We start from the raw sequence: 14,517 nt of genomic DNA, 5'->3' as shown, positions 1-14,517 counted from the left end.
CCAAACCTCTCATAAGTCAAAAAATTCCGTCAAGTTTTAATCTTTGTGTTGTTAAACCTCCTCAACCAATTTTTGACCATTTTCTAGGCATTTTGGTATCCTCTTTTCACTTCTATATTTTTTTTTTATAATATTTTTTATTTTTATTTATTTATTTATTATTTTCTTTTCAATTTTTTTCTTTTTGCATGAAGATCCAAAAATAGATTATGACAATCCTTTTTTTTCTTCTAATGGATATAAGAAAATGAGAGATTAACATTCAGTCGATGAGAGAACATGTTTAGGTTAATTCCTAACATGTATGAGGGGCTAAAAGTAAAATTATCTTTTTAGATTTTTTAGATATGAAGGAGCTCTATGATGATTTTCTCTTACTCAGGATTCAAAATAGATTTAATCTTAGCAATGGAGCTTGTATCATATTTATAAAAACTTACTTTTTCAAATATTCTACAACTTTAATGTGTATTTCTTTTTCTCCTTAAATGACCATGTATGGTCCACTAATAAAGCTTCATTACCCTTGAAGCAAGAAAGGTGCATCTTTTGAAGGTTGTATGGTCTCTTTTACTATAGACATCTTCTTTCAAAGGGAAATTTTATAGCCAAGTATTTGGTATTGTTCATTGTATAGATACTATAAAGAAGGGGCCTACCAATAACATTATTGGCTAAATTTATTTTCATCATCATGACATAAAGGTTTGCTAGAGAGTACGGTATTTAAGGTCAATATCAATAAGGGTGCTTAAAATAATTGAGTAACAAAAAATCAGAGGAGCCTAAAAAACTTATTACAAAAACTCTAAAAAGATTGATCAACTAAACTAGTTAAACCAACACTAAAAGACCATAAAAAAACATGTAAAATGAAAAAAAAAATTCTCAAACTTTAAATCAATAGTAAAAGTAGTTTCACGCTGCTTATCCATATGTCACCCTTAATCTCTAGTCTTTGCCTTTATACTCTATTGATCTCCTCTGCCTATAACCTACCCTCCATCTCTAGTCTTTTTCTCTTTACTCTCTGCATCTTTTTAACCCCTAAATGTAGCCACCAAAACTCTAAATCAAAATATCCTCATCTTCGGTCTCTAAAACCTCTCCATTTATAAGTGGAGCCTCTCTTTTTTTAATATACTTATTTTATATTTTATTTTTTACATAATTGCTGATTTTAATTTTTTTTAGTCTTTATTTCAACTTTTCATGTGGTTTATGAGGAAGGCATCGTCTTGGGTTTTTAGCCCTCGTAATCTTGAATAACTAATTTCATTATCGATCATGGGATAACGATAGAAACATAGTTCTTAAATCTTATCTCATGGTCCAAAAAGTAGTTTATATTGTAATGATATAGCACAACATATCTTGTTCAAGTGATGAGTTATTGCTCTGATTTTGCTAGAAAAAGTTTTAAGATACATGTCTACCTCGAACAAAAAATGTTAAAGAAGGAAATTTTAAAGTAAGATCTCCTAGAATTCTTGTAACAGTGTGGCCATTTGTCCTTTATATTTGTTGTGCCTAAAGTAAATCAAATCATTTCATGATATATTTGTGTTTTGTAACCTAAAGTTCATGTTTTAATGAAAGAGGTGTGGTATAAAGAAAATGAAAAACCAAGAAAACTAGGATATATATATATAAAAAAAAGATGGACAAATCCCATTTGGAGACCTTGTTGTTGTCTGAGATTTGCATACCAAATTCCATGAAAATAATCTTGCAAGTTCATCTGTATGTGCATCAACCTTAAAAAAATCAAATAAAATTAAATACTCTTGATTGTTATCTCTAATTATTCATTCATTACATATCATTAAATTTTCCGCTGTGAAGCTCAAGTCATTAAATAAGCTCCGATTGCACCTATTAGGTGCAAAGACATGGCTTATTTAGCCGAGTTTTCCAAAATAACGTTGTTTCTCTTCAAATGACGAGAAGATTTATGAAACTATATTTAAAGGAAATACAATTGGATTAAAACAAGAGAAGTAGCTCTCATTATTCTTCGTTTAAACTGTGAAAAAGTTTCACACAACGTTGTTTGTGCATCTTCTACCTTCAATTTCAGTACCCACAAAGCGCCTTTAAGCAGTGTTCTCAGATTTTCAGCTTTAATTTTCCTTGAAGTCCCTCTTTTCACAAAAGAAGAACCAAATACATGGCCTATCTTGGATTCATCGGCCGAAGCCCAATTCCAGAAATATACTAAACTTTTTCCTGCGAGCATAAACTAGAAGCTGACATGGGTGTAAGGCCCTAGGATAAGGTTCTGGTCCGAAAGGGCGTGGGTTGAAAGCCCGCTCTCAACCATCTTTTAGTTTTTGTTCTTATATTTCTAATACTTATTTATAAATAGTTACTTACTCGAAGTTTGACCATCAGTGTCAGGATGGCCGAGTGGTCTAAGGCGCCAGACTCAAGTTCTGGTCCTCGTGAGAGGGCGTGGGTTCAAATCCCACTTCTGACAAGTTAAGTTTTGTTTTCTGTTTTTAGATAATAATTCCTATGCGACTTTTATGACTCTTTAGATATCATTTTTTATCCAGAAGAAAAGACTAATCGTTTAACTTTAAAGGCTTTTCAGTGACGTTTCTTGCTTCTCTTTTCTCCGTCTTTTTCCTTAAAAGGAAAAAAAAATAAATCTCATCACAGCTTTTGATCTAACTAATACAGCACAAGGAAATCCCTTCGTTGAGGCAACGCCATTGCTTAATCAATCCTAAGCCTCTCTGGTACTTGAGAATCTTGCCTAGGCCATACTTGTTTGAAATATTGGACACAAATTTAGACCATGTGCAAGCCCCTCCAGCCTTAATATCATTGCACCCTGGAGATCACGCAACACTACATGATACAAGAACCTCCCATAGACGCAGACCCTTAAATCTCAGTCTCCTTCTCAACTGGAACATCTATCATGATTGTTTGAAGATTCATGTTATGTTCTCGGTTTCTCGAGTGTACGATGGCTCTGACTAGATTTTCAGGTAGATGGTAATGTTGCTGCTTTTCTTTGTTGTTTCCCCCTCTTGGTGCGTCAAGCTCATTGCTTGGAAAATGCAGCCCCTTCAGGTTTGACTACTAACAGAATCTGCATGAACTCACATGAACAAATGAATCTTACCATATAATTGTGTGAGCTCATGAACAAATGAATCTTACCATATAATTGTATTTGTGAGCTCATTCAATTTTATTTTTTTCATTTTAAAACTTGTTGATTTTAGGAGTGGCAAATACGTTTCAAATTAATGGTGAGATGAGCTTTTTCCTCCTCCCCTAGAGGACAAATAATGACTCAGTAAACTAGAAGGACCTCAAATCCACGATAGATTACTTTTCGGATAATGAGATATTCCCCGAACACAAGGCTAGCAGCCAAATTGTCTTGTCTCTTCGGGCTCCATGCATTAGCTTGAGACAAGAAGTTAGGGGGGTTTGAGTTGATTTTTGAACTACCATCAATGATGTAGGAGGTCGAGTTGGTTTAACAAATTCGAACCAGAAGAAATGAATCGTCCCAACTCCGAAGCTCGGAATTTCCTCAAAAATCGATCAAGTATTATCCGAGTAAACAGCCAACTTAATCGCAAATCTTGTAATACGCCAATCACAGGCTAAATCACTGGTGAAAATGACCTTCATTACTCTTCAGGTTTGAAGAATGAAAACTCTCCCTTTGGTTTCTCAGAATATCAAATTACTCCATGGCAATCCCGAAGAGGGCGATCGGGTTTGCCAAGTTGATGCACCAGCATCGAAAGGGAGACTTCCCATATACTTCCAAAACTTCAAGACTCGGAAGACTTGGCTAGGGGGGTCCTCTGGAATAACTTTATGAGAAATGACCTCGTGTTGGTGGGGCAAAAACTACGAAATTGAAAATGACAGGACAAGGCGTTGAAAATGTCATATAAAAATATCGGGGAAGGGGTATTAGTGTTTCTCGATCATAAGAAAAGTTGGAGACTAATAATTATGCCGAAGAAACCTGAAACCTAGATAGATAATGCCATCCACTTCAATAGTTTCCCCTGCCCCTTTCTGCTTGTTTTGGATCTCCGCAACTGCAAGACAAGTATTTCAAATGTTAACTAAATGTAGCTTTTTTATCCATTCGATAAGTATTACAACCACTTCATTTGTTGGTGGAGTGGGCATTAAATTAAATAAATTTGAGATCAATGTGATGAGGTAAAGGAGCAAGCCAAGGTTGAACTGGACATCTGAGGTTTTTTTTTCAAGTAGACAGGGCCTTAAATCACAGAGCGTGCGAAAGGTCCTCTATTACAGCCTTTTCGCACTTGAAAAGTCTAAAATCAAAGCAAGCTGATAGTGTAGGACACGAAGTTAGATTCCACATTGGTGGTAAGGAAAAACAAGGATAATTTCGTGCAAAATGAAAGACAGGGTGGACTTGCCCAACAATTAGGAAACCCACTATCTGACTTTCCAACCTACACAACAGAAAATGCTCAATGATTTGTTTTGATTGGAAAATATCAAATGTGAAGTTAATAGAGAGAGAAAAACACGAACAATAAACCTGGTGTGAACACAAAGGAAGGAGAAAGGGAGATGCATTCACCTTGCACTGGAGAGGCCTCACAAGCCTGCTTCCATAATTTATGTCAATTGCCTTTTCTTGGGATTCCTGAGCCCCAGAGTTCAACATCCATAACCACTGCTGCTTCATCCCGCCATGTTTTTGAAGTTGCCATGGCGTCATCGATATATCCAAACTCTCAATTCACCAATCACGAGTCCCTCCCTTCATTGCAAGAGTCATTCTCCAATTTCACAAAAGCATTTCCACAGTATTCTCAGACTGATCAGGCTGACAAAATCCGAGAACAAGAATACTACCATCTCTCCCTGTCCAACCATGTTTGTCTTGATTATATTGGCCATGGCCTCTTCTCATACTCTCAGCAACGAAGTTACTCTCGGGAAGCTACAGTTGCCTCAACATCATCTTCTTCCCTGCCATCACGGCAATATTCCTCAAGTTTAGAAACGCCCTTCTTCGGCATTTCCTACAAGGCAGCAAACTTACATTCTCAAATACAGTATGGTTGCCAGGAATCGGAACTGGAATGCAAGATACAGAAAAGAATTATGGCATTAATGAATCTCTCTGAAGATGATTACACGATGGTTTTCACTGCCAACCAGTCATCCGCATTCAAACTTCTTGCAGACTCTTATCCATTTCAGTCAAATCACAACCTTCTCACCGTATACGACCATGAGAACGAGGCAGTGAAAATCATGATAGAAAGCTCCAAGAACAGAGGAGCACGGGTCATGTCAGCCGAATTCTCATGGAAGAGTTTAAGAATACATTCAGGGAAATTGCTAGAGAAGGTAAGACGTAAAAGGAAGGATAGGAGGGGACTATTTGTTTTCCCACTTCAATCAAGGATGACAGGAGCTAGGTATTCATACCTCTGGATGAACATGGCTCGGGAAAATGGATGGCATGTCTTGCTTGATGCTTGTGGCTTAGGACCCAAGGATATGGAGACCCTGGGCCTCTCCCTCTTTAAGCCAGATTTTCTTATCTGCTCTTTTTTCAAGGTTTTTGGTGAAAACCCATCTGGTTTTGGCTGTCTATTTGTGAAGAAATCCAGCTCTTCAGTTATAAAGGATTCAACTAGTACAGGCTTAGTGAGGCTTGTCCCAGCTAGGCGACCTTCTCAAATTTCAGAGTCAGCTAATGACGACACAGAAACTGAAGAAAAAGCGAAACAAGAGTTACATGATGATGATAGTTTGCAAGGCTCCTCCTCAGGTCCTATGTCCAGGCAGCAGACAAGTGAGAAAACTTCTGAACTGCAAGAAACCAAAGAGGTTTCAGTAAAACACAAAGCACCAGAAATTGAGGTACCAGTGGCATCATTTGAATCCTCCCAATCCCAAATCATTGCTAGCAGTGGAAGTGGGTATTCATATCTTGAATGTAGAGGCTTGGATCATGCAGATTCATTGGGCCTGATATCAATCAGTACCAGAGCAAGGTACCTCATCAACTGGTTGGTAAATGCATTAACGAGTCTTCAACATCCACATTCAGAAAATGGGCATCCCCTAGTCAGAATCTATGGACCAAAGGTAAAATTTGATCGAGGACCAGCAGTGGCATTCAACTTATTTGACTGGAAAGGAGAAAAGATAGATCCTGCCATTGTACAGAAGCTTGCTGATCGAAATAACATTTCTTTAAGTTGTGGATTTTTGCACCACATTTTTTTCTCAAGCAAGTATGAACACGAGAGGGAGCAGATATTAGAGACAAGAACAAGTGAAGGAGGAACAGTTTTAAATGGGAAGAGAGATAAACTTTATCCAGGAATTTCAGTTGTCACAGCTGCCCTAGGGTTCCTGACAAATTTCGAGGACGTTTACAAACTCTGGGCATTTGTTTCACGGTTCCTGGATGCAGACTTTGTGCAGAAAGAGAGGTGGAGATATACAGCTCTTAATCAGATGACAATAGAGGTTTAGTTTGCACTTATTGTTTATTCTTCAATATTATCATAATTGAATTCTTAATGTAACAATCACATTATTACATTGCGTTAATATAGTGGCAGAATAAAAGTATACCTCGGAGACATGTGAAAACCTTCATTACATTCGAATATGGTGAAATTAGATCTCTTAAAGAGGTCTCAAAGATAATGAAATAAAAAACAAAGAAACTGTCACAGAAAAGAAAAGGAAACTTCAAATGAAATGGAAATTCAACATTAATAAAATAAAATCATTGCTATGAAAGGCATCCTAGCACTGTAATATATAAATTGAATACTTCATCTTGTTGCACCACAATTTGCTTATAGTAAAATAAAAGACATCCTGATTAAATGTATCGCTACATCACAGAAAAGGGAAACCATAAGTAGCATGCACACGCACTCAGAAATATGTTTAACTGACGTATGAGAAACATTCCTATTGAATCCATTTTGGTTCAGCAGCTGCATAGACTACTTGAGTCACTACTGTGTTATGTATCACTGCTGGGACCTACAGCATCCAATATACTGGTTCTTAAATCTTATGTAAATGATTCCATAAATTAGCAACCATTTGGTGCCCTCCTCACAATATTGGACTGCAGCGAGGGGCTGGGATCTGCATGACATCATCTAACATACTGGAATATGTATCAACAAGTGTTTCCAAAACATTTTGCAGATGTACAAATTTGCGTTCACGTACAAGTATTACAGACCAGATTCTGCCTGGTAACTGCTTAATATATAATGATACTGGATTATGAGTTTTGTTCGCTGTCCATGTTTGGAAACTCATAGGCTGCCCGGCCGTTGATAAAGCAGCTCTTACTGGCCCAGAGAAAAAGCTGATGAGAATCTCATATTTCTAAGAATGCATCTGATCATTTAACACTTCATTTATGGCAGAGCAGCCCCACAAAGACTACTCAAAGAATATCAAACTTATTTTAAGACAACCAAACAAATATTTTTTTGGCAGATTCTTCCAAAAGAATTGGCTCAAAAACGCATAGCGCACTCCTTCAACATGCATTTGATCATGTAACACTTCACTTATGGCAGAGGAGCCCCACAAAGACTACTCAAATAATACCAAACTTGTTTTAAGATGGCCAAAGGAAAGTTATCACAGATTTGCAACAAAAGTTCAACTTCTTTACAAAATGAACTTCCAGAAAATCATCCATTTTGATTCGGAATCTTTGCTTGCAAGTTGCAACTCATTTATCTCTTGCCGTAGTGAGTTCCCTGTCAGTGCCCACTAAGATATTTAATGAAGAAGAAAAATAAAGCAAGAGATAAAAAGGGCATTTCCTCGATTCAGATTTCAGGGTGCAGCATGGCATTGAGCACTGACAGGGAAACTCACCAAGGCAATAAAAAGAAATTACTTCGTACACTCAATTTAAAATGGGCCTAACTAGAAGGACTTTGGGCAACAAATTAGCTCAAATAAAATCAGGCTCTGACTTGAGGATCGAAGGCTATTATTGGGCTTGAGCTGTCTGAGCTTTAAGGAAGAAGCTGGTCTTAGCTTATAATAAAAGAAAAGAGCAGAGAACACTTGTGCTTGAGACTAAAGGCAAAGTAGTACCAAGATTAAAAAGAAGGAATTCCTTCTATGATTTCTGCATCAAAAGAAAGGCTTTTAATTTAAGGTGGGGCGTGAAACCAGATTATTTATCTTTCTGTATACTTCAAACAATTTACTGCATATATTTATTCCCTTGGCACATGATTGTATATTGATAGAGCTCAGAAGGTTACGTAGCTATTGATGTGTATCACATTAAATATTCAAGCTTTTTTTGGGTCAACGTAACATACTCTTTGACATGACATGCCAGTGTGCCACTGTAATGCTTCTGCTCCCTGTGTCTTGCTTGGAAAAATATTTGTATTCTTCTTTCCCTTTTATCGAATAAAAACTATTTGTACATTAGGGGAGTAGCTTTTGTCAATGGTTTAGATATGTATTGATACACACGTTTGTATATGTATTTGTATAAAACAAAATCTAGTTGTTTGTTTGGGCCGAGCTCCAACGGTAACCTTTATTGCTTTAACCATGCAATAAGAAGCCTTTATATATGCACCCCAGAGTGCACACATACAACTCCGGTTTTTTAAAGGGATAGAGTAGGATGACATGCAAGCGAGTGATTCTTAAACTCCTAAGCTCAGAAGGAGTCACACATATTGTTCTCGTTCAAGATGACTCAAACAATCCAATCATCATTTATCTCCATCTAAATCTCATTCATGCACTAAAAAAAATTTAGGTGGGAGACGAGCTTCATGACTCCACGAGGTCGTGAGTTACACAACCCAAATCAAGTCATCCAATGAAAGAATCCCTGCTTTGTTAAAATATTTTGCACACTTGATTTTTCAAAGATTATATTACCACAAAGATAAATTTAGATAGTTATTAAAGACTCACAAACCTCCAAAAACATATAAAATATGAGATATTCTAAAGCTTGTCATACAAGATAATAGTGCTATATATAATGTTCTTCTAACAAAACTTCATAAATTTTTACATGTATAGTATAACATTCTAGAGCCTAGTTTTATTTTTTATTTTTAATATCTTAGCTCCAAATTTATTTTTCACTTCAGCATAAGCCTTTCATTTTAAAAAAAAACACCATAAAGCTTTTTATCATCACATAATGAAAAGATAAAAGTATTGTGACCTATCTTCAAAGGTTCAATGAGAAAATACCCTTCTTTATTTTGATTTTTAGTTTCTGATTGATACGATTTAACTCTCAATTGATCATTAAATTTTTAATTTTCTTCAATTTAGCCCCTGATTGATTAATTTTAGCCCCTAAAGTCCACTGAGTCCTTACTCATCCAAATTTGTAATTTTTTACCCCATATAAAATATTCTCATCAATGGGTCCTTTTGTCATTCAGAATTGGATCACTAATTTTATCAATTTTGTATATTCTAGTACTCCAACTTTTTCACTTGTCATTTTAGTTTTTCATCACTAACTTGGACAATCTTCTAGGCTTTCTTCATGTGCATGCTCTTGTATTTTTGAATTTTTTTTAATTTTTTATAGGGTAAAAAATTAGTAACGATATAAATAATGAAATCAAGATAATTCTATAAAAAATAAAAGAAAATAAATAATATGAAGCATGATTTAAAATCAACTAAAAGTTGAAGAATAAAATTAAAAAAATAAAAAATAATATAAAAATATGAATTAACACTTTAAATTTATGACTTGAATAATAATATGATGATAAATAAAATTATTAAAGTATAAAATTAAAAATATATAAATCTTAAAAAACAAAACAAATCAATGTACAAGTCAACAATGACTCGTGCGTAGGGAAACAATGAATTCCCCTCAATTATTTTACATCAATAATTAATGAGGGTAGGTGGGAATGAATTTTGGATATAAACTTAGGCAAAGGTCCATCATCTATAGAAAGGGATAAGAGTAGGTAAGCACACATGCCCGTATGTAGGTCATTCTCATTATCCAATTTATTAACATTATTATTATTTTATGTATTGCGTTTCGGACAAGGACAGAAAAGCAAGAGAGACAGGTGATCTGGTGTTGGAAATTGTGTGTAATAAAACTCATTCGTTCGCAGATCATGGGATTTTAGTAAAAATTTGTGTCTTGTATTTTTTACATCAACAAGTTTTTGTCACCCTCATTGGTTTAATAGACGTGTGCAATTTAAAGCCTTAGCTTCCAGCTTAGACTGATCTTTTCCGCCGTGTCCACAGGGGACGCAAATCAACCAAACACCACAACCTCCCGTGTAACAATGTTTATGGAACTGTGGTTAAATAATATCCCTCGAAAATTTTGAATTTTTTTTATTTTAAAATATTTTTTAGTATTTTTAAAAGATTCTCTGTCCTGACATGTGCATGATTAACTGAATTGATAAAATAATTAGGAGTTTAATATTAGAGGCAGTCATGTTTGAAATTAGACCAGTCAGAAGAGAAGATAATGCTATCTCTTGTGAGTATTGTAAGGACCCGTTGTTTCGCCGCCTGGCTAGCCAATTGTTTATAAAAGAATTAATTTTTTTGTTTAAGATTATTATATTAATGTGTTTAAATTGTTTTAATTTGTCAATGTTGAAAAGAATATACATTATATTAAAAAACAACTAATATCACAGTAATAATAATAATAATAATAATAATACCTTCGTATCATATCAAATGAGCCTCCAAATCAAGAAACAAAGATGATTATTGCACACGACAAAGTTAATTACCCTTGTTGTCCCGATAACTTAATTCGGTTTACAAAATTTGACGTAATAATAAATCCAACCCTCCGTGCTTAACCAACCATGTCAGCTGCCGACATGTCCGTCAAAATAAACATCTGAATTTATTTGTGGGTTAGGTGAGGAAATGGTCCTTTTTGTTTTTGGTAACAAGAAATGGCCCTATCTGGTACATAGCCCGAACTTCCCGTCGTTTATTTTCCAACCACCTTGGAAAAAACAACAAGCTCTTGTCCTTAGTAGAGAAGTCAAATATTGCATGGGCATTTTATAAACGTTGGTATTTTAAATGTACTGTTGAATATTTTTCAGAGGTCAATTTCATGGCAAAACTATGATTTATTTTTGCGTTTTAAAAAAATTTAAAAATATTTTATTTTTTATTAATTTTAAATTAATATATTTTAAATATTTTAAATTATTTTGATATACCAATATTAAAAATAATTTTTAAAAAATAAAAAAAATTTATTAATATATTTTTTTATATGAAAAATTATTTTAAAAAACTACAATTATATTATTAAACGAGCCCTCTAAGATTTTCATATTTTTAGTTAAATATTTTAGATTTGAATTCTAAAAAGAGTTAGATAAATAGATAAATTGATAAACAAAAAATAAATAAATACCAAGTTAAATTAAAAAAAAAAAAACAAAGAACAGGAGAGTTTTAATAAGACAACCGAGAGCTAGGGTAAATTTCAGAGGTAATTCAAATTTCAAAAGGAAAATTAATTTAGTTTATTCCAGCCACATAAAATTTGTTCCATATAATACAACCGATGGAATGCCTTATTTACTTGATCAAAACATTATACGAATAATGTTCCTCCGTGTCTAATAACATATCTTTATTTTTCTACTATTAAAAAACAACATTTTTTTAATATCAAAAGCCTTCTAGATAAATTACTAGATTAGTAGTACGCGTTATATCACAAGTTAAACTAAATCTTTTTTAATATAAAAAATACTTAAATAATGGTAATATTTTTTAAAAAATAAAAAGAATCTAAGACCTGGGTTATTAATTTTACTTAATCTAATAATCTTTGTTAATTTAATAATATGATAAATAATTTTTAAAAAATAAATTTTATAAATAAAAAAATAAAAAGACTTGAGATAACTCAAGTTATTTTTTAAATTAATGAAAACTTTTATGAAAAAAAACAAAGCCTGGTATATAATTAAATAAATATAGAATGATGAAACTAAAAAGAGAAAGAGAGAAACAAGAAAATTATGGCGAATCTCTTAAACACAAGTTAATTTTTTAAAAAATAACAATCAGAAGAATAAAAATTAAATCTAATATGAAAATAATTAAAGAATAAAACTGTAAAAAAAATATTATCTCACATATAAAAAATTACAATTAAAAGACTAGAAACCAAATCTAATAAATGAGAAAATTAAATAAGGAATGAATTGAGAAAAAAAATCTAATTTTATAAATTTTTTAATAAAAAATAATAATTAAAAGAACAATTACCAAATTTGAAAAAAAATTGAAAAACTATTTGAAAATTTTAAAAGTTAGACATTAAAAATAAGAAGAAGAAAGAAAATATAAGGGAAAAAGATAGGTCATGTTTCCAAAAACATTAAAAATGACTTTTTTTTATCACACGCACTTGAATATGTATCTGAATATGTGTAATGCAGACGTTAACTAGTTTTAATTTTTAAATTATATTTTATATTTAGTAAAATATAAAAAAAAATTAGTCAACTTGATTATAATTAAAAATCATATAAAAAAACAAAAAAAAACCATTGAATGACAAATAAATAAATTTTACTTTTCTTCTTAATCAATTATTGGATTTATTGATAATATATATTTTAATCATGGTATATTTATATGTGTGTGTGTATTTTGAGAGAGGGAGGGGAGGTGGTGTCATCAGCTAACCAGCTAGTATGCACTCAATAGATAGGGCATTGAATTTTTTATTGGAATATTTAATATTATGGTATAAAATATTTTTTTTATTATAAATATATTAAAATGTTTTTTTATAAATTAAAATTATGAAAATATTAATAAAATATTTTTTTAAGACAGATACACCTTTTAAAAGCATTCAAAACAAAAAATACCACAATTTCAATCGGTTCTAATCCACTCATTTATTTTGCTATCAAAACCAACCCTATAATGATCGTGCCCTGAAATTGCACTTGGTAACAGTACTATTTACACGTGGGAATTAATTTGCTTACATAATCTATTATGTCATGGACACTCAACAATTTATACTGTATTTGACCTCATTTATGAAAACAAATATTTTTTTTAAATTTTTTGTCATGAAAAAAGCTTTTTTTATAAAACTAATTTATGACAAAAATAATTTTAAATTTGAAGTATATTTTATAAAAATGACTTCAAATAACTTTTCTTGAAAAACATAGAGCAGAAATTAGAATCTATAAATTAAAAGTTAAAATTTAAAAATTTTAACTGTTTGTTATAGTATAGTTTTGACTTAATTTTTTTATCAAGATTTTAATTCTAATTAAAAATTAAATTTTTTAACTAATTGCTGAGAGGACACTCTCTGGTTAAAAAGAAAATGGGTTTGCATTTCCGACACGCATATGTTTTGTGATTTTTCATTTTTTTTTATATTATCATACATTTTATATGCTAGGCCTTTTGTTTAACATCTCAAAGATTTTTTTCGTCAACTAAGTTTTTTTATTGAATTAATTATAACTCAGTCCTGATAGTGCAGTAAAATTAATTAATTAATTCTTAATTATTCAATAATTATCATTTAATTTATATTTTTTAAATTTGTTAATAACTTAGGTTTTTTTAAGTCAACTCGTCAGATTAATTTTATAACTCGAAATATTATAATATTATTAATTTCAGTACTCAATTTAAATTTAAATTAAATATAAAAATAATATCTAATTATTTTTAAAAATATATAAATTTAACAACAATACATGCTAAAAATAAAATATATTTTTTCATAGTCATCCTATCCTGTCTATTATACTTAACAAAATACAAAAAAATAATTTTTTTATCTTGTATATTATTATGAAACATAATTTTATCTTTATCTTTTTTTATTATTTTTGTCTATTTTATTTATAACAGTAACCAAACATAATTTATGTGCGTTGGCTTTTCTCTTATTATTTTCCAAACATGAAAACTAATATCCGAATATTTTACTTCATCTCTTTATTAATATGATTTTCTTTTATGTAATTGTTTAAATCCTAACTTGATTCTTATTATGAAATCATACATGTAAGTAGATGTTGATTTGCATTCTTCCATCCTTTTATCTTCATTCATTATCTTTTAAGTTTATTTGAACTCCCTATTTTCTAATGACCTCTAGACTCATAAATATTAATGTATATTAGACTATTATAAATATTATTGAGATGATGTTGTAGCACAACTATATTTATAATATGATATGAAAAATAAATGCTCCCTCTTTTTTTTTTCTTCTGATCTTTATTATTTTCATTTATTTTATTTATTTTTATCGAGTATATTGTTTGCTTCCAAACCTACAGGTCTACAGTAATTCTCTTTTTATTTCCTCTTCATTTAATTTGATATCTCCTTATATTATTTAGTCTTTGGTTATCACATTCTTCTTTTTTTCTTTTTTCTTTTGCTCATTCCACTGTCTAATTTCTTATT

General features: G+C 31.7%; 1 protein-coding gene and 1 non-coding gene across 2 annotated transcripts; both read left to right on the top strand.

Moving 5' to 3' along the window:
- The first annotated feature begins 2,395 nt into the window (after positions 1-2,395).
- On the top strand, positions 2,396-2,479 carry TRNAL-CAA (transfer RNA leucine (anticodon CAA)). The gene has a single exon. It is a non-coding gene; the product is annotated as a tRNA-Leu (tRNA).
- Positions 2,480-4,383: 1,904 nt separating this feature from the next.
- Positions 4,384-6,631, top strand: LOC105128987 (uncharacterized). Its single transcript, XM_011030855.1, has one exon. It carries the CDS (start codon positions 4,591-4,593, stop codon positions 6,517-6,519), a length of 1,929 nt encoding a protein of 642 aa, XP_011029157.1. The 5' UTR covers positions 4,384-4,590; the 3' UTR covers positions 6,520-6,631.
- Positions 6,632-14,517: the final 7,886 nt, after the last annotated feature.

This window comes from Populus euphratica, unplaced genomic scaffold (genome assembly GCF_000495115.2).
Source record: "Populus euphratica unplaced genomic scaffold, PopEup_1.0 scaffold48.1, whole genome shotgun sequence".
Classification (NCBI taxonomy): domain Eukaryota; kingdom Viridiplantae; phylum Streptophyta; class Magnoliopsida; order Malpighiales; family Salicaceae; genus Populus; species Populus euphratica.
Note: the sequence above shows the minus strand (reverse complement) of the source record. Positions and strands in the feature narration are given on the sequence as shown.